Source organism: Artemia franciscana, chromosome 12, assembly GCF_032884065.1.
Source record: "Artemia franciscana chromosome 12, ASM3288406v1, whole genome shotgun sequence".
Classification (NCBI taxonomy): Eukaryota; Metazoa; Arthropoda; class Branchiopoda; order Anostraca; family Artemiidae; genus Artemia; species Artemia franciscana.
The window spans coordinates 9,864,342-9,890,769 of record NC_088874.1 but is presented as its reverse complement, the minus strand read 5'-3'; the positions used below and the strand labels follow the sequence as shown (position 1 = coordinate 9,890,769).

Below are 26,428 nucleotides of genomic sequence, written 5' to 3'. Positions count from 1 at the left end.
CAGAAGGAAACAGGTTAGGACAAAAATGAGACATTTTAAATAACTAATTCTAGGCTATGTTCATTATTATGGTTTTGTCCACATTTTTACAATCTATTCCCAGGTACCCCCCCCCCCCCCTCAGTAAAATTCTAGTTAATTGACTTCTTGCTATCTTGGAAAGGGTTTAGGTTAGGAAAATAAAACTTTCAGGGATGGGTCTACAGGCTAAAGTATGTCCTGGGAAGGTATTTTAAGGTACCCAACTCCACTCCTTCTCCCTCTAGAGGGCCCTGAAATTTGCCTATATGACAGGTCTATACCTATTGAAGTTTTGACAAAACAATGTTTTACCTTAATTATCAGTTACTAGTTGTTTTTTCTCTGCCTTTAGTTCTGAAAATGCAATTCCTGTTATTTGAGTAGAATTTTGAGCCATATCAATGTTTTTTTTCAAAATTTAAGAAATGTATTTGCATATCCTTAAAACCTTATAAAATGGAATTGAGCAAAGCTATGAAGCTGAAAACAATTTTGTTATACTTCAATTAAGCAGGAGATCTATTTTGCAAGGTTTCACTTTTATAACACACATATTTTTAAAGGTCAGGGCCCTCTAGAGGGAGAAGGAGTAGAGGTAGTTGCTTCAAAATGCCTTCCCAGGACTTACTTTAGTCTGTAGATTCATCCCTGAAAGTTTCATTTTCCTAACCTAAACCCTTTCTGAGATAGCAAGAAGTCAATTAACTAGAATTTTACCCCCCCCCCCCCCCTCTTATGATTTTATATAGCTTAACCAAAGATTTCAAGTATAGATGAATAGGTCTAGCTTAATAACAGTGGCCTAGGTAGGCTATTTAGAGAGGTCTTTCCCCCCATTATTTCCATAGAATTTTTTTTATGATTTTAATGTTTTGCTGTCACCTATTTCTGGATTTTTTGATGCATGCTTCAATAATACATTAGAAGTGCTGCACAGCAAAAAACATTCCCCCTTTACAGATCTTTTATATAGGCTATCTGTCTAGGTCTAGATCCTGCACTTATAAGTTATCTCTCATGTCCTTAGCCAAGAATTGTCATTGTATCCCTTTTCTTGAGTCTACAGCCAGTCTTCCTTTTGTGATCACATTTGTGCAGGTTGAAAGCTTTGCTGGTAGTTTTTGACTCAGTTTGACCCAGTGATATTTAAAAAAAATCACAATAAATAGCCTGTTTGTATGTATCTTACAGTAACACCACCAGTACTTGACCAGATATTCCAGTCTTTCCTATACATAGACTACAGGCTGCTAATTTGGCCCATTGTGTGTGTTGGGCTAGATAGTTAGGATTAGACCAGTTAGGGTTATCTTACAACAATCCTGAAAACATATGGTTTTTTAAACATTTGAATCTAGACAAAAGTTATCTCTATGCCTGGTTTACTTAAATACAATTATTCTGTTTTACAACACACTTGTCAGAGATTAGATTTATACAAGGTTGACTCCAATAAATTTCAGACATCTTTGACAAGGTTGACTTGGATGAGGAAAACAAATATCTGGTATTTAAACATTTGAAATTAGACAAAAATTACCTCTACACCCTAGTCTACTCACATAAAATTATTTGGTTTTACAACACTCTTGTCTGAGATCAAAATTTATTCAAGGTTGACTGTGTTGGTGATTAGGATGTATTTCAATAACTTTAAGAATGTGTGGCAAAGGTTAGACTCCACTGTTGTCTATCAGTATATTTGAAATTGTGAGTGTTGTATTTGGTAAGATATTCAAGCTAATCACACATCAAGAAGATTTTAACACATCAAATTCTTTATTATTTTTTTCAAAAACATTGCATGTAGTTGATGAAGATGGTGCTTTAACTCATATTGTTGCAGTTATTGAGGCAAGGGTAGAAGGTACTTCATTAATCTCATTCCTGGCAAAACTATTCAAGTCAAAGGGATTATTAATGAATTGCTTATTTTTGTTGTGATTTTATACACCATTTTTCTTTTTTTTTGTGTGTTTCCAAATGGCCAAGAAAGATTGAATAGTAAAAATGAAACCAACTAGCCCTATAACAGCATTTATAAGTACAAATAGTCCAGATCACTCTATTGTGTTTGGGTCCTCAAATTATGTCAACATTGTTGGCCAACATAAAACCTCAACAACAATTTAAATACCTTATTTCACTTCAATTCTAATAGAATATTTAACTTGTAAATCCTCAGTTTATTAATACTTTAACCTTCTTTAATACCTCAGAGAAGTTGGAAAATCTTATAACTTTTGTAGTTATGAAGCAGTCACCAAATGCCCATAATGATCAGAGAAGCTAAGCTGCACAACAAGCTGAGTATTTTATTTTTTTTTTTGCTTGGTAGTCTTAGAAAATGAATATATTAATCATCTAACTGGTCATTTTCCTCAAATTCAGTTTACTTTTTATTGCCACTTATAATTGTAAAAGCAAATTAGTGTCTTTCCACCTAAAAATAAAAGTGAAAATATTGAAACATAAAAAACATTATCTTGTCTCAAAATTATCAATGGGGTTCCTTTGAACCTTTAAGCAGCTTTGTATTGATTTTCACCACTAGGCTTGTCTTTAAATAATCTTAAGAGGGTAATAGTACCTTTTTCACTTGAAGTTATATGCTGCTGCTTCATGTGTTCACTTTAATGTCTAAAATTTTAGTCAAAAGACAATATCAATATTAATTTGACCCTTTTGTCTGCGATTTGATTTAGTCAGAACAAAACTAGGATAAGCTTCACAAATTTTGCCATAAATGAAGAGTTGTATGATTGTCTTGTTTAAGGCTGATGTTAAGGCTTAATTCCTACCCTATTTTAAACATTTTATCTTATTTTTGAACCTGCTTCTAAATGTTGATAAAAAACTGATGTATCATCAGTGGGGTATCAAAATGCTGTATCTCCATAATTTAAATTTTCAGAAAAGCAAAAAAAACCTTACAACCTTTTTTTTTTATCTCCCCTCTGATAACTATAAAACAAAAATGAATTAATATATATTCATTTTACATATCAATTCGTTTTTTTTATGGTTATTGGAGGGGAAATAAAAAAGTTTTGTGGTTATGTTTGCTCTCCCAAAAATTTACAATTGTGAGATGTGGCTTCTTGGACCAACACTTTTCAACTTCTATGTCAACAATCTACCCACCCTTCTTTCAAATCTTATTATCCTATATGTTGATGACTCAAAACTAGTTGGAAAAGCAGCTACTCCCTGTGACCAGCAACCAATTCAAACAGATCTTGATAGTCTAGGAAGATGGGCTAACATATGGCTCCTTACTTTTTATGTTGACAAATGCCATGTCATCCATTTTGGCAAACACAACACGCATCATAAGTATTTCCTTCAAGACAACTTCCTTTCTGCTGTTTCTGATGAAAGAGATCTTGGGGTTGTTGTTGATCACCAATTAAAGTTTAGCAGCCATGCTAAGTCTGTTTCATCTTCTGCAAATAAATCCCTCAGTATCATAAAAAGAACCATCTCCAGCCGACACCCAAGAGATTCTATGAAGTTATATAAGGTGCTTGTACAACCACATCTGGAGGTTGGAAAGTCATTGACAGCCCCTTTTTTCAATAAAGATAAGAAGTTGCTTGAGGATGTCCAGCATCATGCCACTAAGATGGTTAGCAGCATGAATAAATTTCCATACAAAGAAAGACTACATTGTTTGAAGTTGCCAACTCTTGCTTTGAGAAAGAAATAACACATCTCATCCTTTAGATTCTGGTTATACAGCCCAGAAAAATATATTTCTATTTATATTCCAGTTTGGATTCCCATTCATGCAGGCAATACCTAACAAGTTTGTCAAGCAATATAGATGTTATTCAGTTTCAATGCTCTCAGATGACAAACAGGACCTAGAAAAAGGAGGGAAAAGTAAGTGGTGCCTTTGTTCTTTTTTTAATTTTATTGTTTTCATTTACTGAGTATTCATTATTGAGTTTATTCATTAATTTTTTTTTTGAGTAGAAACAGAGTATTATCACTTGGGATAGATATCTATCACAAAACAATAGATATTGCAGTCCTATAGGTTTGTCACAGTACAAAATAAAAGAAAATAGGAACAACACTTCTTGTAACAGCAAGAAAAACATCACAATCAGCCCAGGATTTATCAATAGGCCTGGGCCTGGAGACATAAAATGCCAGGTGGCACAATAATTATCACTTAGTAATTTATTTTGTAACAAAACTGGACCAATATGATTTATTGTCAAAGTGCCAAGTGCACTCTGCCACCTATTCACAGAAAAATGATTTAAAACAACACAATTCTGTGGCAGTTATAAACTGTAAGACGTCTTCCAAGAATGGCGGTTGAAAGTTTGGTATCATCTCTCTCTTTCATTACTTTTGGTTTGTCAATTGCATTCTGTCAGTGCTTCCACTAATCCTGAATTTGCAAGGATTTCCCTGGAAATCTCACAAAAGGGGGTGGCAAAAATCCTTGGGCCTTGAAGTGTCATAGTTTTAAATCCATCACTGGTCTTAATAACTCATAAAGACAATAAAGAAGAACTGACTGTCTGGGCATTACCTGGTAGCTTAAAAAATCAGTTCCATATGTACCAAAACCATAGATGCTATGGTTCCATAAAATTGTCACATTACAAAATGACTAAAAGTGAACTACATTTCTGGAAACAATGTAAAAGAACTTCACAATGAAGAGAAAGATAAAAAATAAGGATCTGATATCTGGATATTGAATCACTGAAGATATTATGTTCATATATATACATTCTAGGTAATCAAAGTATTGTTTCTGTGACACTAGTCAACTCATGCTAAGCGTCACAATATCGTAACAAGTTAATTGCACAATTGATTTCTCAATAAGTTTTTTGGTAAGTGTTAGGTGTGATTTGTTTCTGGGTACCTCTGAATTTCTATGCATTGGTTATGCTTACAATGAATTTACATGCATTGATTATGATTTCTATGGAATTTTTCTGGATTTCTATAGACCGGTCATGTTTCCTACAGTTTTGTCCTGATGTGTCTAGTTTGGTCTGGATTCTTAGGGCTGACCCTGATTTTTATAAATATGTGTTGATTGCTATGCCTTGATTATGATTTCTATGAATTCTTTCGGATTTGTGTGTATTGGTTATGATTTTTACGAATTCGTCGGGATTTTTATGTGTTGGTCATGATTTTTCAGAGGTTGGCCTTGATTTCTATGATTTGGTCTGGATGTCTAGGGTCGGCCCCGATTTCTACGGTTTGGTCTTGATTTTTAGGAATTTGTCTGATTTTCGAAAGGATGGTCTTAATTTCTACAGTTTGGTCCTTTTTTTATGAATTCTTCAGGATTTCTATGTATTGGTCATGATTTTTTAGAGGTTGACCATGATCTTCACAGTTTGGTGTTGATTTTAATGGTTTGGTATGGATTTCTTGGGTCGGCCCTAATTTTTATGAATTTATCTGGATTTCTATGCATTGGTTATGATTTCGATGAATTCTTCTGAATTTCTATATATTCGTTATGATTCCTATGGGATTTTTCTGGGTTTGTATGTACTGGTCATAATATCTAAAGTTTTGCCTTGATGTCTTTGGTTTGGTCTGGATTTTTAGGGTTGACCCTTATTTGTATGAATTGGTTTGCATTTCTATGCATTGGTTATGATTTCTATGAATTACCCTGAATTTCTATGCATTGATTATGATTTCTATTGGATTTTTCTGGGTTTCTATGGACCCGTCTTGTTTTCTACAGTTTTGTCTTGATGTCTCTGGTTTCGTCTGGATTCTTAGGGTTGACCCTGATTTTTATGAATTTGTGTCGATTTCTATGCATTGCTTATGATTTCAATGCGATTCTTCCGGATTTCTATGTATCGCTTATGGTTCATAAAAATCAATAGTCATAAAAAACCATAAAACTCAGGACCAACCTCGGAAATCTAGACCAAACCATAGAAATCAAGACCAAACCATAGAAATCAATACCAAACTGTAGAAATCAAGTGGAACCTCTAAAAAGTCATGGCCAATACATAGTAATCCAAACTAATTGATAAAAATCCTAAGCAATTTGGAGAATCGCCATTAAACCTTCTTCATGATCTCAAGCCACTAAGGAAGAAAAGAATAGGGGGTAACTGGGCACTGAAAAGCAGACATGGGATACTACTGGAGTGGCAATAATAATTTAGAAACGCAACTTTACAAATACTGGGGTAGGGATGCCAGCGTTCTCGTGGCTTCCCCTCAGACAAGCATACATTGGAATGTACTACTGCTAATTCTAATCACTTTCCAACCATTGACAATCTTGCCCAGTGCCTGACCATAATGTAGGGTATTTGGTGGAGTACGTTGCGAGATGGGATGCATATAAAGCACTAGTCTGCGCAAGGAAAAGGTCCACGGTAGTGTAAGAAACTATCCCTGGAGGAGTAATCCGAGGAGGGAGAAATAAGTTCGCTTGCTAGTACCAATTCTGTAAATCGGGTTCCGCTTGTGTCTGATGGATGATGAGAGCCCGGTAGCTCTCCCCTTTTTTCTGAATGATAAGTGCTGCCTGCTCGAGTTGGTCTGAATCTAGCAGGGGTTTTTCTCAGGCTGGAGTATAAACGACGCTGGATTTTTGATATTACTAAGGAAGGCGTTTCTACAAAGTGGAGGGGAGGGAAGAAAAATCCCAGGTCTATTTCAAAAGTTCATTTTTGTTAGCAGATTTATATCAAGTAAAACATGATTGCATTGCAGGAGGGAGACTCATGGGCATTATAATGGCAGCTGGGAATCAGGATTGTTTCTTTATAGATACCTCTGAGTTGGCAGAGTGTAAAGGGACGTTATATGCTAACGCTGCAGTAAGACAGAATGAGGAGGATGACAAAGACGAGTCAGAAGAAGAATCAGTTTTAGGTTGTTGTTTAAAATCAAAATGTTTTTTTGATTAATTTACCCGAGTTTTAAAGTTCATTTTCATAACTGATTGATCTTAAGTTTTGATCTTGATTAAAGAAGTAGTTTTCAAGTTGCTATGCTTATCAATCCCCCATATTACAGACCCCTTAAAGGTAGAAATCAAAGAGTAGACTAAAGAAGGACTGTTTTTCGACCTCTTATTTGGCAATACAGTACTTTATTTGATATAAAATGATCTTTAGTAACAAAAATCCGCCAAATACTGATCTGTATACTTTACCCCGTCCCCTTCAATGAAGCGAAGAATTGATACTGGACTGGTGTACGGAAATCTGACGTCGAATTTCGACTCGTTATGCTACATAGGAAACGACTATTTAAACTCCATAATATTTATAAACGCAAAAATCGATTCCCCCCCCTCATTTAGCTCCTTCAAGGGCAAATTTGGGACACTTGTCCAAGGGGATTTGGGTGGATATATTTTTGTATAATTAAGCTGATTTTTATTTCCCTGAAGGTAAACCTGTTTTTCCTCCTCTATGATGGTAATTTTTTGATAACTGACTCCTAAAAATGCCAATAAGATAGTGTCAGTGCAATAGTAGCCTCTAGTAAGGGGTACATAATACCCTACTCATATTTTCTCTTTTCTAGTTATAATGCCACCTAGTGCCCTTGATCTTTTAACTCGTCTTCACATAAGTTATCCTATGATGTTTAAGCTCAGCAATGAAATACAAGAAAGAATGACTCATTGTGGTGTTTTGGAATTTGTTGCCCAAGAAGGGAGAGTTCATATTCCGTATTGGGTAAAGTCTTTGTCTTTATTCTTATATTAAGTTTGTGCTAGTTTCAGCCTAATTTTAACGACAAGCCGTACATGTACGCTGGAATGTGTTTAAAAAGGGAACTCAAAATGTTAGTTCAATCGAAGCTTTGAAGTCACATCATGAATGGTTAAAAAAAAAAAAAATCTGGTTATCCAATAAGAGCACCGGTTTTAAACTTCCCAGACAAAACCTATCATATTATATAGTGGATCCCCCTTTCTACTGTCTACCAATTTTAACGACAAGCCGTACATGTACGCTGGAATGTGTTTAAAAAGGGAACTCAAAATGTTAGTTCAATCGAAGCTTTGAAGTCACATCATGAATGGTTAAAAAAAAAAAATCTGGTTATCCAACAAGAGCACCGGTTTTAAACTTCCCAGACAAAACCTATCATATTATATAGTGGATCCCCCTTTCTATTGTCTACCATTGAACTAATAAAAGGCGATTTTTGTAACACAATAAAAATAATAGCGAATAATAGCAGTAATTCAACTATGACGAAATGCATTACCAAATACAACCATCCTCTTTTGACTCCAACCAACTAGACAGATTGACAGCTCATTTTTGGCCCACCCATGCTATTAGCGGTGTATTTTCTTTTATATACGTGGTATTTGGTCAAACATTTCCATAAGTATTTTTACAATAATATTTTTATCTGTAATACTGTATGTATGTATTTATATAGGTCATTATACAAAATGATCACCTCTCTGCAAGCGATAGCCAATTTTCTTTCAGAAGCATCGTCCCTTTATTTGGTTGGAAAATAAAGATTGACTATTACCAAGTTATCAATCGTCATATCAAGATAGCAATCACATGTTTCAAACAATTCTGATTGACAAGTTGTCAGGACAGCTAAACCACCGCTTGGCCTTCCTTTAACTTTGAGTCCTCTTGCTGGAGGTAAGCTCTTGTTTAATCGTAAGCTACCCAGATTCAGCCACCATAGTCAAACTATGGTAGTTCTCTATTTTTGGTTTGACCGAAAGGACTGGGCCTTTCTCCACCTCACCTAGCTTATGAAACTCAGATGTTATTTGGTAATTTGTTTAATCGTAAGCTACCCAAACTCAGCCACCATAGTCAAACTATCGTAGTTCTCTACTTCTGCCTCTTCCGGAAGGACTGGGCCTTTCTCCACCTCACCTGGCTTATGAAATTCAGATGTTACTTGGTAATTTGTTTAACCGTAAGCTATCCAGACTTGCGACAACTGACTACGCGCCAGCTCCCTCTCAGTAAAAGGAGATTTGAAAAGTCAACTAGGGTTCAAGAGATAAGCGAACACGAAGGACAAAGTGCTTGAAGTCAACTACAGTCAGCTAGAATCAAAGGTCCAGAAGAATCAGCTGTTTAACCTTAAACAAAAACGTTTTGACTTAAACTTTGCTATAATTTAAGAAGTATATACCTTGCAATGTGCACGTACTGTAGATTTTATGTGTTCAGAGTTGCCATCCTGTTTTTAGTTTCTTTAAAGTAGATGTCATCCGTGGGCCCCAGCCTCCCTCACCCCTCCCCTTCAAAGAAAACAGCTGATAACCTACTATGCCTTAGGAGAACTAAAGGCCGATTCACGATGAAATATTACTAATATCGAAATTTAACCAGCACCAATTTGACCCAATGAAATTCAAATAGAATTTTCTGATTGGCCGGAAAATGCTATACGAAATTCTGATTGGCTTCAATTAATGCTACCTGAATCTCGGTGTTAGTAAAAACCCATTTTAAATATGCCTTTAGTGTTCAGTTTATAGGGAGCACTCTGATATGACAATGCTGGTAAAATGTAGCTTGCTTATAAGAGGTAAGCTTATACTACCTCAATTATCTATTTGTGGCAATCCATGCTGTCACTACCCCTGTTTAAGCCTTTTTTCGTCAACAGCCAGCCCCTGTTTTGTTTTTACTTTATCTTTGTATTATATATTTTATTTCAGATGATGGAGAATCTACGATTGAATGAAGGGGACCTTATTCAAATAGAATCAGTGACTTTACCAGTTGCCACCTATGCGAAATTTCAACCTCAAAGTGTGGACTTCTTGGATATAACAAATCCAAAAGCGGTACTTGAAAATACGCTGCGAAATTTTGCTTGCCTGACTAAAGGCGACATTATAGCAATTATGTACAATAATAAAAGATACGAGCTGCTTGTACTGGAGTTGAAGCCAAAAGATGCTGTTTCAATCATTGAGTGTGACATGAATGTAAGAGTTTTCGTTTGTTCATTTTTTCTGATTCCTTTTCTTTCCTTTCAAGTTTCGTCTTTTTTCCAAATTTTGTATTATATCTTTTTTTACGATCCTCCCTTGCTCAATCAGATTGAATTCGTTTTTTCCTTTTTTTCGTTCTTTTAGCGTTCATATTTTAAACTGAGTCTCTTTTAGAAACTCATCACCTCAGAGACTATCTATCAGTATGAATGCATAGAATGAAAACCGTATCCCATATAAAAAAGAGAAGAAATAAGGATGATCAAATAAACTTTTTTCGTCAAAAATATCCACTGATAATGGACATACGTCTTTGAAGACTCTTCTTGGCCTTCTTGGAAATGTACTTAAGTACTGGAAGTTTTCCAATTTTCAGTTTTAATTTATTTTATTTTTTATTTGGTTTTTGGAATTATTTTTTCTTTTGTGGACTTGATAGTGTAATTAGCTTTTATAAGTCCTTACACAGATAATTTATGCAACGAATTTATTTTATTTTTCATGTGCTTTTTCGAATTATTTTTTCTTTGGTTGGCTTGATAGTGTAATTAGCTTTTAGAAGTCACACAGATAATTTATACAAAAAATCGGAAATTTCTATTTATTTCTGTGGCTCAATAATTTTTAAATTTACTATTGTGCCTGTTCAAAGGATTATTTTCTTGAATTTCAGCAAAATAAGTATTAAGGAACATGGACTTAAATGCACTGCTGAAAGAGGGTGGGAGTGACCCCTCCCCCGCTTCTGGCTGTGAAACTTTCGCTGGCTATCACTCTTGCATACGTCTCTCGAAAATGAATCGAAAGAAATATTCTATTCCACATTGTTTTTCTTATGCGCTTACTTATGTCTAGAACATCTTCATGGGTTGCGTTGGAATCATTTCCTTCATAACTTAATTGATCAGTTTCTTATATGATGCTCGCTAGTTATAGCATGTATGAGGAGGCATAGGAGGTCACCTCTGAAGTTGTCTTGTCTCTCTTCCTAGGTCTACCAAGTGGACCCTACCATGGACCCTTTATTGAAAGGTAACTTTTGGCAGGCGTGATTTTTCTATTCGATGTAGGTGACTTAGCCAACTGAATTGCTGTAATCGCACTTTCTGGAGAATTGTAGTTTCTAGCTTAAGTTGCTTTTTCCAAGGTCTTTGTTGAAGATTCTGTCTAGATACATACACCAGCTATACGGTGGACACGTTTTGTCTCGAAGGCCGAAATTTTGCGCCCGTCCTCAACTTTTGAGTGTCTACATTTCGCAGGTGTAGATGGCAGCAGCGTAGTTGATTAGCGAGTCGAAGAGTCGGAGTTTCAATTGCATTGATAGATGCTTATTTTTAAAGGGGGGGGGAGAATTCACTTAAAGCTCAACTTTGCAAGGCGAGTCTTCGGTTTATTCATAAAAAAAAAAAAAATGCTTGAAAAGATACCAACAGTCCCTTTAATCAAGTCATTAAACTTTGAAACTGAAAATAATAGAAACATTTAGGTACTTGCATGATATACCCCCTACCTCTCAAGAAGTGAAGTTAGGTTAATCCTAATGAAATATACCTAAGTATGTTAAAAGTACAATAGTTTATAAAAAAGTTTGGACTGTATATTTGTACATTGAGGGGGGGAGGGAGTAAAGTACAACGGGCCTGCATGCAAAATGTGTTAGCAACAATTATTCTACATATTATGAAGTAATAATTGTTTTTTGGCTTCACACTGCCCAAATTCCTTACAAACACTCCCCCAATATGCAAATATATAGCCCAAATTATATTTCCCATCTATTCTGTCACTTCTCTTTGCTTTTCTCACGCTAAGTTGAAAGAAACAAACGAAAGAAACCGGTTTATAGTGCGTCAATGCATAGACAACTTGAGCGGTAGGAGGCATATCATACAAATACCAACGACTAAAATAGTAGAGTTAAAAAAAATAAGAAAGAGAAGTGAATATTTTTGAAAAAATTCATTAAAATTTAATCAAAATAGTGCATGATTAATAGAAAAAGAATTTTTGAAATTGTTTGTGTAAATCAATGTCGCTATCATATACTGTCTTATTATTTGATAAAAATTTAGTCAAAACCAATGTTTTCATAGCCTTGTAGACGTGGATTCATTGTGTGGGTGGGGGAGGGGAGGGGAGGCGCGGTTTCGAAAAAAAAAAACCACGCGAATTCCGCGATTTATATTTGGAATTACGAGAGATGTATTTACAGACCTCATCATTGCTGAAGGGATAGGCATGCCTTGATCTTAAATTCGTATTTTCATATTTTAAGCTTTACATTTTAATTTATTTAAATACTATCTTTAAAGCGACCAATAATTGTGTATTTGTATATTTATTTATTTTTTCTCGAAAACGGCTCCATATGTTTTCGGAAAAATTGATATCCGGGAATTTTCTGGCCTTAGAGAAACGATCTATATAACTCAGAAGTTTAAAAACCTCAATTCTGTTAAAAAAAATATTTATGTAAGTGACGTCATATTTATGAATAAATTCGGAAAGCATACATACGTCATATTTACCTCATTTGCGCTTTACTGAAAACAAAATGCATTTGAAGTGTTTCTAAATTTCTTAGTTTAATAAATAACAAATTGTTAAAATCTTAAGGAAGAAATATCAGTACAATGTCAATTAAACTGACATTCCGCGGTCATTAGTTGTTTTTTTTTTTTTTTTTTTTTTTTTTTTTTTTTTTTTTTTTTTTTTAGTGAAGTGCAAATTGTGTTCTGGTTTTGAGAAGGTGTGGGGATTATCAGCGCTGCTCATAGTAATTTTTACTCGTTTGAGTTTCATTTATTTATTGATAGGGATTTGTGGTAGTTTTATGCTTGAAAGATTATTTGACTTTATTTTTGCTCATCCTTGGATTAATGGAGCTCTTTACTTTTCTTTGAATAACTTGTTTTGTGGAAAAAGTTTTTTAATCAATTTCTGTTCTTTTTTTATTAACATAGTCTTTTTAATGGAAAATAATAATATATTTTTTTTTTATATTTGTATATAAAAAATCCATAGTATGGATTGATAATTGTATATTGGATAAACTTTTCAACAATTTTTCACCCTGACTCAAACAGTACTTTATCTATTTAATTTTACGGCTTGTTAAGTTGACCTGAAAAGTAAAACTTATTATCATTCACATAAGATTCTATTTATGTTCTTTGACAGCTTGGATACACTTACACTCCTTTTATTTATTCAAATTCTAAGAGCAGAAGTAGTAATGTAGTTTACCCAAAAGTCTCAACTTATTACCCTCAGTCGCTCACGATATCTTCCTTAGGTGTCTTATTGACAACTATAAACGCAATGCCTTTTGAATTATTTTAAAGCAACATTTAGTTTTAAAGAATAATGGGCCAATTGCATAATCGTGGGGGGAGGGTTGACATTTCTAATATTCCTAAAAACATAGTTGCTTGACCGTTCAACTATGCTGAACAAAATGGCTGTCTCAAATTTAGACTGGATGTGTTTGGAAAATGAAATGGCTTGAGAGAAGAGCTGTTTGCCCTTCAATATCTTGTTACTCTTTAAAAGGGCACTAGATCCTCGCACTGTAATTGGAGTGCAAGGGGCTGGACTTCCCTCTTCATATATCTAATGAAAACATTTCAAATAAGTAAGAACAATATGAAAACATTTTAAATGTATTTTGTTTTCAGTAAAGTGCAAATTATGTTTCGTTCTTGAGAAGGCATGGCGGTTGTCAGCCCTGCTCATGGTAATTTTTGCTTGTTTTGAGTTTTAATCGGTTTTTTATTGTATGATTTAAATAAATAAAATGCGTGTAAAATGTTTTAGCTTCTTTAACTTTGATAAATAATTTTTTTTTTAATTTCAGGAATATATATCAGTATATGTATGCTGAACTGACAATCCACTGCCATTGTTTTTTCAGTAAAGTATAATTTATGTTTTGGTCTTGAGAAGGTATGGAGGTTGTCAAAGACATAATTTCCAACCTTTCAACTACGCTAAACAAAATGAGTGTCTCAAAATATCAATAAGATCTGTTTTGAGAATTGATGAATGTGTGGGGAGGAGGACTTGTTACCCTCCAATCACTTTAGACTAATAAAAAGAGCACTAGCCTTTTCAATTTCAAATCGAGTGAGCCTTTTCCGAAGTTTCTGCGACAAAGAATGAGCCTTTTTTCGACAAAGAATGGCCATCTCAAAATTTCTGTCCTATACATTTCGGGAAAATACGATGTGGGGGGATATCCACTATTACGATCACTCTGAATCTCAGAAATGGCTCTAGAACTTCTGATTACCAATTCAATGAGCCCCCTCGGAAGTTTATACGATCACCATTTTTATATAACCTTATAAGCCCCCAGCGCATAACTTACAATCCTTGTCCTGAGTACTGTGGGGGGAGCTGTCATTCTCAAAGACATAATTTCCAGACGTTTCAATTACGTTGAATAAAATGGCTATCTCAAAATTTCGATTGGATTTGTTTGGAGAAATAGTGGGCCTGAGAGGGTGGTTAGTTCCCTCCAATCACTTTTGACTATTTAAAGGGAAACTAGCCCCATTGAATTTCCAATCGAATGAGCTCTACGAAATTTCTACGACTATAAACGGCCATCTCAAAATTTCTATCAGATGCATTTCGGGAAAATACGAGTTGTGGGGGGTATCCACCCTCTGATCACTCTCAATCTGAAAAATGGCACTAGTTCTTCCGATTACCAATCCAATGAGCTCTCTCCGAAGTTTACATGATCACCGTTTCTGTATGTACCTTATATGCCCCCAGTGCATAACTTACAACCCATGCCCTGAGGGCTCCGGGGATTGTCACCCTCAAAGACATAATTTCTGGACCTTTCAACAACGTTGAACGAAATGGCTATTTCAAAATTTTGGTTGGATGTGTTTGGGGAAATGATGGGAGTGGGAGGGGGGTTAGTTGCCTTCCAATCACTTCCGACTATTAAAAGGGCCACCACCCATTTCAATTTCTAATCCAGTAAGCTCTTTTCGAAGTTTTTATGACAACAAATTGCCATCTCAAAATCTCTATCAGATGCGTTTCAGGGAAATACCATGTGTTGGGGGGGGATCCACCCTGCGATCACCCTGAATTTTGAAATGAGGCTAGAACTTCTTATTACCAATCCAAGGATCCCCCTCTGATGTGTATATGATCACTCTATATATACCTTATATGCCCCACGGCCATAACATGCAACCCTTGCTCTCAGGGCCGTGGGTGTTGTTATTCTCTAAGACGTAATTTCTGGACCTTTCAATTACGTTGAGCAAAGTGGCTATCTCAAAATTTCGATTTGATATTTTTGTAGGAGGGGTTTAATTGCCCTCCAATTACACCCTACTATTAAAAAGGGCACAAGCTATTTTAATTTCTAATCCAATAAGCTCTTTTCGAAGTTTCTACGACAACAAATTGCCATCTCAAAATTTCTATCAGATGCTTTTCGGGAAATACGAGGTGTCGGGGGGGATGGGGAATCAACCTTCCGATCGCTCTGAATCTTAAAATGACACTAGAACTTCTTATTACCCATCCATGATCCCCCTCCGATGTTTATACGATCACCCTCTCTATGTATACCTTATATGCCCCATGGGCATAACTTGCAACCCTTTCTCTGAGGACTGTGGGGGTTGTTATCCTCAAAGACATAATTTTTGGACCTTTCAGTTACGTTGAGCAAAGCGGCTATCCCAAATTTTTGTTAGATGTTTTTTGAGAAATGGTGGTCGATTTGGAGGGGTTAGTTGCCCTCCATTCACTTTCGACTATTAAAAGGGCACTAGCAATTCCCAAACGAATGAGCTCTTTTCGTAGTCTTTACGACAACAAAAAGTCATCTCGAAATTTCTATCATATCCATTTTGCGAAATACAAGGTGTGTGGGGGTTATCCCCCCCCCGATCACTGAATCTTATAAAGGGCATTAAAACTTCTGATCACTAATCCAGTGAGGCTCGTCCGAATTTTATACGATTACTCTATATACCTTATATGCCCCCACGGCATAATTTACAACCGTTGCCCTGAGAGCTCTGGGGGTTGTCATCCTCAAAAAAGTAATTTCCGGACCTTTCGATAATTAATTAATTACGTTGAACAAGATGGCTACCTCAAAAATTTGATTGGATGTGTTTGGGGAAATAACAGGGGTGGGAGGGGGTTAGTACGATCACCCGTTCTATATATACCTTATATGCCCTAGGGTATAACTTAAAACCCTTACCCTGAGGGATGAATGTCATCCTCAAAGACATAGTCTACGGCGCTAGTCCTTTCAATTTCCAATCGAATGAGCCTTTTTCGTAGTTTTTACGACAACAAATAACCATTTCAAAATTTCTATCAGATGCATTTCGGGAAAATACGAGGTGTAGTAAGGGTATATCCACCTTGCCATCATTCTAAATCTCGAAAAGGGCACTAAAACTTCTGTTTAAAAATCCAATGAGCCCCCTCCGAAGTTTATACGATCACCAGTTTTTTATGAACCTTATATGTACCACTGCATAACTTACAACCCTTTCCCTGTGGGCTCTGGGGTGGTTGTCATCCTCAAAGACATAATTCCGGACCTTTCAACTACGTTGAACAAAATGGCTATCTAGAAATTTTGATTGGATGTGTTTGGGGAAATGTTGGGCGTGGGAGGGGTGTTACTTGTCCTCCAATCACTTTTGACTATTAAAAAGCGCACTAGCCCGTCCAATTTCCAATGGAATGAGCCCTTTTCCAAGTTTTTACAAAAACTCCTTCGATACGAAGTGCCTCGGTTTAAAACCAAAAAAAAAAGATACAAATTAGTAATAATACATTATGCCCACATTGCTCTTTCCTTATGCAGCGCTATTGCGCCGCCTACGATCTTTGGACCATTTTTGAACAAATGACTGTCTCAAAATTTGCACTGGATGCATTTGTTGAAAATACGACGTTGAGAGGGGAGGGTGCCTTCCCTCTGATAGCTTTGACTCATAAAATGGGCACTAGGAAATTTGGCTTCCAATCAAATGAGCCCATTCCAGGGTTTTTACTACCACCCTTTCCATACAAACTTCGTATGCCCTTGGGGTATGACTTACAACCTTTGCGATGAAGATTATGGGGTAGGCTGTCATCCTCAAAGACATAATTTCCAGACCTTTCAACTACGCTGAATTAAATGGCTAATCTCAAAATTTTGGTTCGATGTGTTTTGGGAAGTGATGGGCTGAAGGGGGGAGGCTTGTTGCCGTCCAATCACTTTATTATTAAAAAGGGCACTAGCCCTTTCAATTTCCAATCGAATGTGCCTTTTTCGAAGTTTCTACGATAACAAATGGCCATCTCAAAATTTCTTTCAGATGCATTTCAGGAAAATGCAGCATGTGGAGGGGGGTACCCATCCTCCGATCACTCTGAATCTCAAAAAGGTCTCTAAAACCTATGATTGGCAATTCAATGTACCCCCTTTGAAGTTTCAACGATCACCCTTTCTTTATAAACCTTATATGCCCCCAGGGCAAAAATTACAACACTTGCCCCAAGGGCGTTGGGGGGGCGTTGTCATCTTCAAATACTTAATTTCCTATTTCAATGAACAAAATGACTATCTTAAAATTTTAATTGGACGTGTTTGAGGAAATGGTAGGCGTAGGAGGAGGGTTAGTTGCCCTCCTATCAATTTTAACTATTAAAAAGGGCACTAGCCTTTTCGATTTCCAATCAAATGAGCCTTTTCTAAAATGTTATGACAACAAATGGCCATCTCAAAATTTCTATTAGATGCATTTTAGGAAAATACGAGGTGTGGGAGGGGGAGGTGGGGGTTCTATCCTCCGATCTCTCTGAATCTCTAAAAGGGCTCTAGGACTTCGGATCAGCAATCCTGTGTGCCCCTTTTGATGTTTATACGATTACCCTTTCTGTATAAACCTCGTATGCCCCAGGGCAAAGTTACAACCCTTGTCTGGAGGGTTCTGAGGAGGGGGTTGTCATCTTTAAATACATAATTTCCGGACCTTTCCACTACGCAAAAAAAACGGCTCTCCCAAACTTTTGATTGGATTTGTTTGAGGAAATTGTGGGCGGGGGAGTGGGGTTACTTCCCCTCCAATCACCTTCGAATATTAAATAGGGCACTAGCCCCGTTGAATTTCCAATCGAATGAGTCCTTTTATGAGCTTTTACATCAACTCCCTCGATGCGAAGTGCCCTGGTCTAAAACAAACCAGAAAATAAATAAATAAAACATTTTGCCCACATCGCTCTTTACTTGGGCTTTAATTATATTTCAACATGTTTTAGGCTTTGGAGCTAAAATGTTAAAACTAGGGGATGTAAAATCTGTGACAATTATTCGCATTTGCTTCAAGCAATAACCTTGTCAGCTCAAGTGCTTTGAAATGTATTCAGTAAATATTTAGTATATAATTTAGTAAATATGTTCAGTAAATACCCAGTGGCTATATTTGTTGTACTCTAAAATCCTTTCAGCAAATCAAAGCACTAATCAAACTTTACTGTACACTGTGGGGGCTGAGGTGTGTCGAAACCTTCATATTTGCAAGATAATTTATGCTTATTTTATGTGTTTAAAAAAAGTTACTCCTTTAAATGTTCGGTTACATTAAAGTTAAGGTTAAATATTAAGTCTTTGCTAAATATAAAGCATTAAACTTAGACTAATTTTGATTTGGCTCTAGAACGAGCCCTCTCGAGTTTTGATGGTGTCGTTATGGGATTGGTATAGCGACTGACATGGACTACGCGGATGACATCGTTGCTCTCGCTGCTGATCGAGCAACTGCCCAAGCAATGCTATGACATAATATATTTCTCCCAGCTACTGAGTGTGAAGATCAGCACTATCAAAACTAAAGTCATAGAGCTAAGTATACAATCCGGTTGGGAAAATTCGATGGCTTCACTTATCTTGGCTCAGTAATAGAGTCTCTTGAAGCTGTGACCTTGACCTACAGGACAGAATCAACAAAACCCAAACCATCTTCTCTCAACTCCTCCGCCATTTGTGGAACTGATGAAAAACATGAATAAGACAGAAATTTGTGTCTATAAAGCGGCTGTTAGATCATTGTCTTCTGTGCAGTTGAAACTTGGTCTCTGAAGGCGCTTCATCTCCATGGTATAAAAGTTTTTGACCACTGCTATTTACAAAAATCCTGAGGATTAGATAAACCGACAGAATCTCAAATGCTGATGTGCGTCACCGCTGCTGTAACATCAAGCACACAACCACGATTGTCAAACAGAGAAGACTTCGTTGGCTTGGCCACGTCCTAAGAAGACCCAATGACTGCATCATAAAGCAAGTGCTTGTAGCTGCTCATTTTCGAGATTGGTGCAGACATTATGGCGGTCAATTGAAGAACTAATGGGCAACTGTCAAAAACAACCTCGATACCACTGGTGGATTTCGGAAGTTTTGCAGAAAGTGGAAGAGTTGCTGGAAAGCAGGAAATTTGGTTCTAGATCGTAACAAATGGGAGTCAACCATACAAAGTCTCTTTGATGCCATGTGAGGTGTCCACGTCTGGTCCCGCAGCAAGTACAAGTACTCATCCTTTTCGAAAGGAGGATGTGTTCATGCTTGTTTTTTTTGTGTTCATCTTTTGTGTTTCCTGTGTTCATGCTTAGTGATGATGCACTTTGGTTGTGTTGCTCTTAGCATCGACATTTAACATTCTTTTGCGACTTCTTTGCTCATATTGCAACAATAGTCTCCTATAACACTGAAAAGAAAATTATTTTTGGGACATTAGATGCCGTGAAGCTAACATCTACAAAGAAGACAAAAGTGCGAGTCAGTGGGCTCACGCAGGTTTTTTTCCTATCGATTCTCGAATTTTACTGTTCTAACCCCCTCCTTCTCACTTTTAAGACACTGCAATACAAGAAATGAAAGGATTAATCATTGCCCAATTGAATGGTATACTCTGACGTCTGCACAGCTCATCCCTCGAAACAAACTATTAAAGTATTTCAAACATGACAAAATTCTACCATCAGTCAATAGCCTGGCTGACACAACCTGCACAAAGAGTAATGAACTTGAAATTTATACCTGATTATACATTGCGAAATAATTTCAGTTTCTGGAATCAAAATCAAATAGTCCAGCTCAATTCATATAAAGAGTAAAAAGGCAAAGGGCTGGATCGTCCTAATTAGAAAGCCGATTTAACACCTAATGGAAGAAGAAGGATGAGTTCAACGGGCCGTCCTATCATTCTTTTTTTCGACATAGATCATATCCTTGAAAATTTTACCGCTTGGCACGAGGTACATTACGCCGAATATTTAAGCAAAACCAGAATTCCAGTTTGTGAGAATAATAGTTGGGAGTGTAATAGTCACTGATTAATAGTTAATAGTCTATGGATTGCCGTGTGATATCAGTATCTATGTAACTTTATATATTTTATGTAGCTTTTTATATTTTTCTGGTGGCTCTTTTCAACAAAGAACATGTCTTAGGAATTTTTAGAGCTGCAATTTAAGGGTCACAATAGCAGCATATTCTGCTTTAGTTTTGTAGAAAATAAGGCTGTTATTTACCCATCATTGTTTTCTTTATTATATTTCCGTCTTAGGTTGAGTTTGCACCTCCAGTTGGTTATGTTGAACCTCAAGCCCCTCGGCCTAAACACGAAGAAGAAGAAGAAATCACAGACTTTAGCGACATGATGCCACAGCCAACAGGGTTCAGAGCTTTTGCTTGCACTGGGAACAGGTAATTTTTGACTCTTCAGAGTCATTATTCTCGGTAAATGTTCTCATTTGTTTAAGGAGGCAAGCCGTAGCGAATGGGAGACTTTGAATTTTCAGTTAATAGTGTTTATTAGACCTCTGGTGCCAAGGTATAATTGAGTGCTGGACTAACAGTGACCTACAGCATATAATAGTAGTGTGACACAAGCAAGTATGTCTATTGGATTGAAATCAACCCCTTTAACCGCACATAAGTATTCAAAGTTGCTATTCCCTGGAGATTAAGTAGCTATGTGTGATTAGCCGTCCTAGCCGAGTGGATTGGTGCGCTGAATTTAAGATCCTTTGTTCGAGAGGGCGAGGGTTCGAATCCTAGTGTACCCATTTATTTGGTTTGGGACGGGGGTCAGTGGCGTGACTCTGTAAGCTCAGCCAGAGTCGACCCAGTTCTAAATGGGTACCTGGAGAAATCTGGGGAAGGTAAACAGGAAAGGTGTGCAAAAGCACAGGATGGCCCTCATCCTCCCATTGCACTTTCTGGCTGAAGGGCCTTGAGATGGAGATCAGCAGCGCCGGTACGGACCTTCAGGGTCTAGTGGCCTATCCTTTACCTCCTTTTTTATGTGTAATTAACTCTTCTAATGCAATCAAGTGACAAGAATTCAGGCCTTTCCTCGCAGATGTCTAATCAAGCATCAATATTCGAAGCCATATCTTTAGCTCTTGCTAAGGTTTTGTTGACTGAATTGTGATTGCTTTGCCCATGAAGTAGGTTAATGAAATAAAATTTTAATGCCTTTACCGTGACCCCCCCCTCCTTCACTGGTCGGCTCAGGTGCAGATTATTAAGAAACAGAACTATGAGCCTGCCTCTTACTTCCCACCAGGTTTGGTTGCGATCGTGTCTTAGAGGCAGCCTACGTATTCAATCATATCACTTCGTTTATCCACATTTTATAAAATACGCTATCATTGCACTATATTTCACTATCCACTTCCGTTTCGATTGGTTGTTAACTACAGCTGTTTGTTATGTGACCCTTTAAAGGCATAACAACTGTCTTAGCTGCTTTTCCCTTGAAACTTGATTAAGACCTGATATACCCCTTCTGATACAAACAAGTGACAAGAATGTAGCTTTCTGCACGTAGATCTAACATTGTTACTCGATACAATAACTCGATAGTTGCTGATCGATACTGACAGTTGCTTAGGTTTTGCTAAATAAATTTACCTAGTAAGTAAGTAGTTGGGATGAGATTCTTGTAGTCTTAACCGAACCGATCCCCCTCTCTCGTTGGTTAGTTCAGGTGCAGATGGTATTTAAACAGAACTGCGAGTCTACCTCTTACTACCCCTTAGTGACTTCCCATCATATAATGTCTGGATCTGACGTCTGTTTCTGGTAGAAATACTTCTGACAGAATTTAGAATTCCCTCCACTCTTTCCCCTTCTCTTAAAGAGGTTAAATGAAACACTATTAATACACGCGGGTTCCAGCTGATAGAAGCATATGTCGGATTTTTACCATAATCATTCATCAGTCTTCTTGATTAAATAGATATCCCTGATGACGGGAACTTAGGGAAGTCTGCTTTCTCCCTCAAACAGTGGTCATATTGAACCCAGATCTTCAAAAATCAAAAGTAGGATATTAGCTGTTGTCCTGATTAAGATCAGTTGAAACTGAACAATCTCTTCGGGTAGGTGTCCTGATTACATGCTTGATGGCTCTCTTTCAAACGCATATATCAGATGTTATGTGAACTATGAAAAGGCACAACCTGGAAATAACATCTCTCACTTTCCACCAGTTTTCCTTTTAGTCTTTCTTTCTACTTTGTTAGGCTGGGATCCAACCCCCTCCCCCTCTTGTTGTTGGCTCTTATAATAAAAATCTTCTATTTTTTATGTAGACCTCTGGGAGGGAATTAACACAGACGAACATAAACTTGATTTATGTTCAAATCAAATTCAGCAAGGAATGCTGTTGCTTTTTGCTGTTCTAGGATGTCATGATGACATGAATTTACGGATTCCCTCTTCCGCAGCAAAGGATTATATATTTTTGGACAGCACAAAAGCTCTAAGTAGGACAAAGATTCTTACTCTCCACAATGTTCGATTGAGATCTGATAGCCCTTGTTAGCAGGGGAGGATACTGAGATAATGTTTGAGGATTCCCCAGCAAAACTTAGTCTCCTTAGTTTGTGCTTTCAGTCCCTCCACCCCTATACTTAGTGCAACTTTCGACCTTCTGGGGGGGACAAGTGCCGCTAAAGCCCCAACCTGGATCTGCCTCTGCTTGTTAGAAAAATTTCCGATGACAATTATTTAGGACCCCCCCCCCCCGCAGATTTTGAATCAGGTATGTATCCTCCCAAAAATATAACTAGGAAACTTACTCTTTTTCTTATCAAGTTTTCTCAGATTTAATAATATCTTCTGTAACATGAATTACAAGAATTGAGGGTCCTATAATCTCTACAGAAACTCGATTGTGTTTTTCTCAGATCTAATTGTATCTTCTGTAACATGAATTACAAGAATTCAGGGTCCTATCATCTCTACAGAAATTCGATTGTGTTTGAACACCCAAGAGTACAACTTGTAAGCTGGCCTTTACTTTCTATTATGTTTGGCTGAAACCTGACAACTCCTTTGGGTAAATGCGCAAATGACAAATGTCTGTTTTTGCTTTCCTAACCCACAGTGCTATTCCCGCATAATGGCTAAAAAAAACTCTATTTAAATTAAAATATGAATATAACGCTTAAAACGAAGAAAAATTGAGATGTCAAGCCTAAACCGAGCAGAAACAATATAAATGAAGAAATAATTTTTAAAACGAACACAATTGAACAATGAGGCTAAACTTCAAACAAACATGGTTTCCTGCAAATATGGGAGGTGCTAAACCCCTTTCCCCCGAAAAAGGCTAGGTGTGATTAGTACCATTAAGAAGCTAATATGACCTTGTTCGATTTTTGTATTTGCAGAGTTTTTAGCATCAAAGGACCCGTTTGATTTTTAGATCTGTATAGTCATAGGGAAAAACCATTACAGATGAGAATTAATACTCCAAGAGAGAAAAAAAAATTGTCGTCAAATTTTAAATCATTTAATAGAAGCCATTTAAAACGCACCTCAAATAATTATCAATACTAACGGGGTTAAAGAATAGCAGCATTTCTTTTATTATTCATCTTTTCCTTTTTTTTACATCTTTCTTAGTTTTTTCAGTGTTTGCTTTTCTGCCTGAGAACATGAAAATTCTGTATATAGCTTTATGTTATTGGTAAAAAAAAGAATGATAATGAATCTTTCTATTTAACTGTTCATTATTTATCTTATGGACTTTTTAATATTTTTGAGCTTACAGTGCTCTTCGTGGAGTCTTAATTTTGTGATAGGGTCACACGAATTCGCTAGTTTCAAGCTGCTCATTATACTAGTTTCAAAGAGTAGATTTTGTCCTGTCTAAATTCGTTTAATCATTAGAAATGAGCAAGACTTTCTCCTTTGGAATATTCTCCGTATTGGCCCCTTCTGAAAATGATTTGAAGAAACCACGCCTTCCTCTTCCGAAATCTATAACCATTCTCAACCAGTGGCAACTGTCGCTTCAATGCTCAAATGCATAGGAAGAATTGAATAGTGGTCTGTTTTCACGTTATTGGGTCTTTTTGCTAATTTTTGTAAAGTCTATGCAGAAATTAGTACTGGACTTTAGCACCGCAATATATATGTTACTGTAAATGTTCAAAATTCATGAATGTCGACATTCACCGGCGAATATCCAAAATATGTTTTATTCTCCTTGGATTTAATCAGCGTTGCCAGTCAACTTTTTCAATTTAATGCAGGGTTTAAGGATGACGGGTTAGGTTAGACTAGGCTTGGCGAAGTTACTTTGTGTCACGTTAGCTTAAGGTTATTAACGATTTCTAATATTTATAACCGAATTTAACTTAACCTAGACTAACGAAATTTCGGACATTAACGAAATGTCAGATATTCACGGTAACATTTGTATGTATACGATATTTAACACTCTTAGCATAGTTTTAGATCAATTTATGAACTAAAAATATCCGGCTTGTTCTTGTGTTTGACTCAATAATAAAATTATTCAAGCGATTAAAGCACGAACCAACTTCAAATTTAGAACAAGGCTTGGTCTGTAACAAGGTATTTCTGTAACCATACTCATAACATGAGACTACCCCATAATCAATATGGTGATATTATGTAAGAAACGATTGAAGCTTATGGGGAAACACTGAATCTAGAGAATTCGCCATTTTATGATAGTCAAACTAATACTGGACATAGGTCGATAAGAAGTTAATTTTCACAGTCTCTAAAGTATATGCTTGAGGCCTTACTAAATTCGCTATTGTTTAGTTAGCTAATTATTTAATAGATAGATAGATATTTCAGAAGCCCAAGGGCTATATGCACAACAAAAAATTCATACAGAAGAACGAAAGCAATAACCAAACAAACTACAAAATGATAAATGCCTAATCTGAAAACCGGATAACTCAATCATTTAAAATGTTTATCCTTTCTAAAAAATTATCTATAAACATACCAACTTAAGCTATTGACGAAAAATTGAGCAAAGAGAAACGGGTTTAATTTCGACAAAGCAGTGAACAAAAAATAAAATATAAAAACTACACTTTAAATAAAAAAAATATTCCGCTATTTTTTTTAGTTAAAGTGTAGTTTTTATACTTTGTTTTTTTGTTCATTGCTTTGTCAAAATTAAACCCGTTTTTTTGCTCAATTTTTCGTAAATGGAAAAGCAGTGTGGTCTTAGAAACTATTTGAGCTATTGTGGTTGAGTTACTACTTTAATATTAGATTAGTTTATGTCACTTTTTGTGATATTATCTAACATGGATTAACTATTTATCCAGCAATTTCAGATATTGGATTATTTTAGGCTTGATGGAAAAGTTAGTCGTGTTTCATTGGAACCAGTCCCTCCTCCAAAGGTTGAATACAAAAGAGGGATTCCGGATTATGATTGGACAGACGACACCTTAACTTTTATAAGAAGAGCAAAACCCAAAGTTGTATCGCAGGTATGCTACTGCTTATATCACTAATTGTAGTTTTAAGATTTTTCCTAAAAAATAAAATTGTATTGATGGTTGATATAAATAATTAATACAAGTATTTATATTTAAATCAAAAATAAGCAAATTACAAATTCTTCCAGGGGACTAGAGGAATCTCTTGTTTGACTATGAAATTTGATTGAAAAGACAAAGAAATTTGAGCGTCCCTGTGTGAGCAAGGTTTTGTCAAAGTAGGTATCACCACAGAGAATTCTCAAAGCTACCAAAGTGTTAAAGGATACTTCCTTTTAGCTGATTTTCAGCATTATCACATCAAAAAACGAAACTCACTCTGTCTAATGATTTTAAAACGGAAAAGCCCTTTCTCTGCCACAATTTTTCACAATATCATAATTTTTTTGTCATTTATTTGGATATTTCTTTCAAGCTTTAAAAGGTGTGGCAAGAGCACCAAATCAATTCTAAATTGTCATTAAAAAAATTGTCTGAAAAAAAGAACCTAAAAAAATTTATGATGGATGAGATAGGGTTGAATTGTTTTATAATCCCCAGGCAGTTCTGGTCTTTTTTTTATAATTCGAAAGACAACCAACCGCAAGGGGCATTTTTCAG

The 26,428-nt window shown here is 36.2% G+C and overlaps 2 protein-coding genes across 2 annotated transcripts in view; one reads left to right on the top strand and one right to left on the bottom strand.

Moving 5' to 3' along the window:
- LOC136033659 (alpha-aminoadipic semialdehyde dehydrogenase-like) overlaps positions 1–26,428 on the bottom strand; it is a 372,653-nt gene that overhangs the window by 273,208 nt on the left and 73,017 nt on the right. The window lies entirely within an intron of this gene.
- Positions 1–26,428, top strand: part of LOC136033660 (ubiquitin recognition factor in ER-associated degradation protein 1-like) — a 28,792-nt gene that overhangs the window by 477 nt on the left and 1,887 nt on the right. The window contains exons 2-6 of the mRNA XM_065714492.1: positions 3,795–3,906; positions 7,576–7,730; positions 9,710–9,982; positions 20,605–20,744; positions 25,678–25,819. Coding sequence (XP_065570564.1) covers positions 3,795–3,906; positions 7,576–7,730; positions 9,710–9,982; positions 20,605–20,744; positions 25,678–25,819 — 822 coding nt within the window. The remainder of the gene's footprint in view (positions 1–3,794; positions 3,907–7,575; positions 7,731–9,709; positions 9,983–20,604; positions 20,745–25,677; positions 25,820–26,428) is intronic.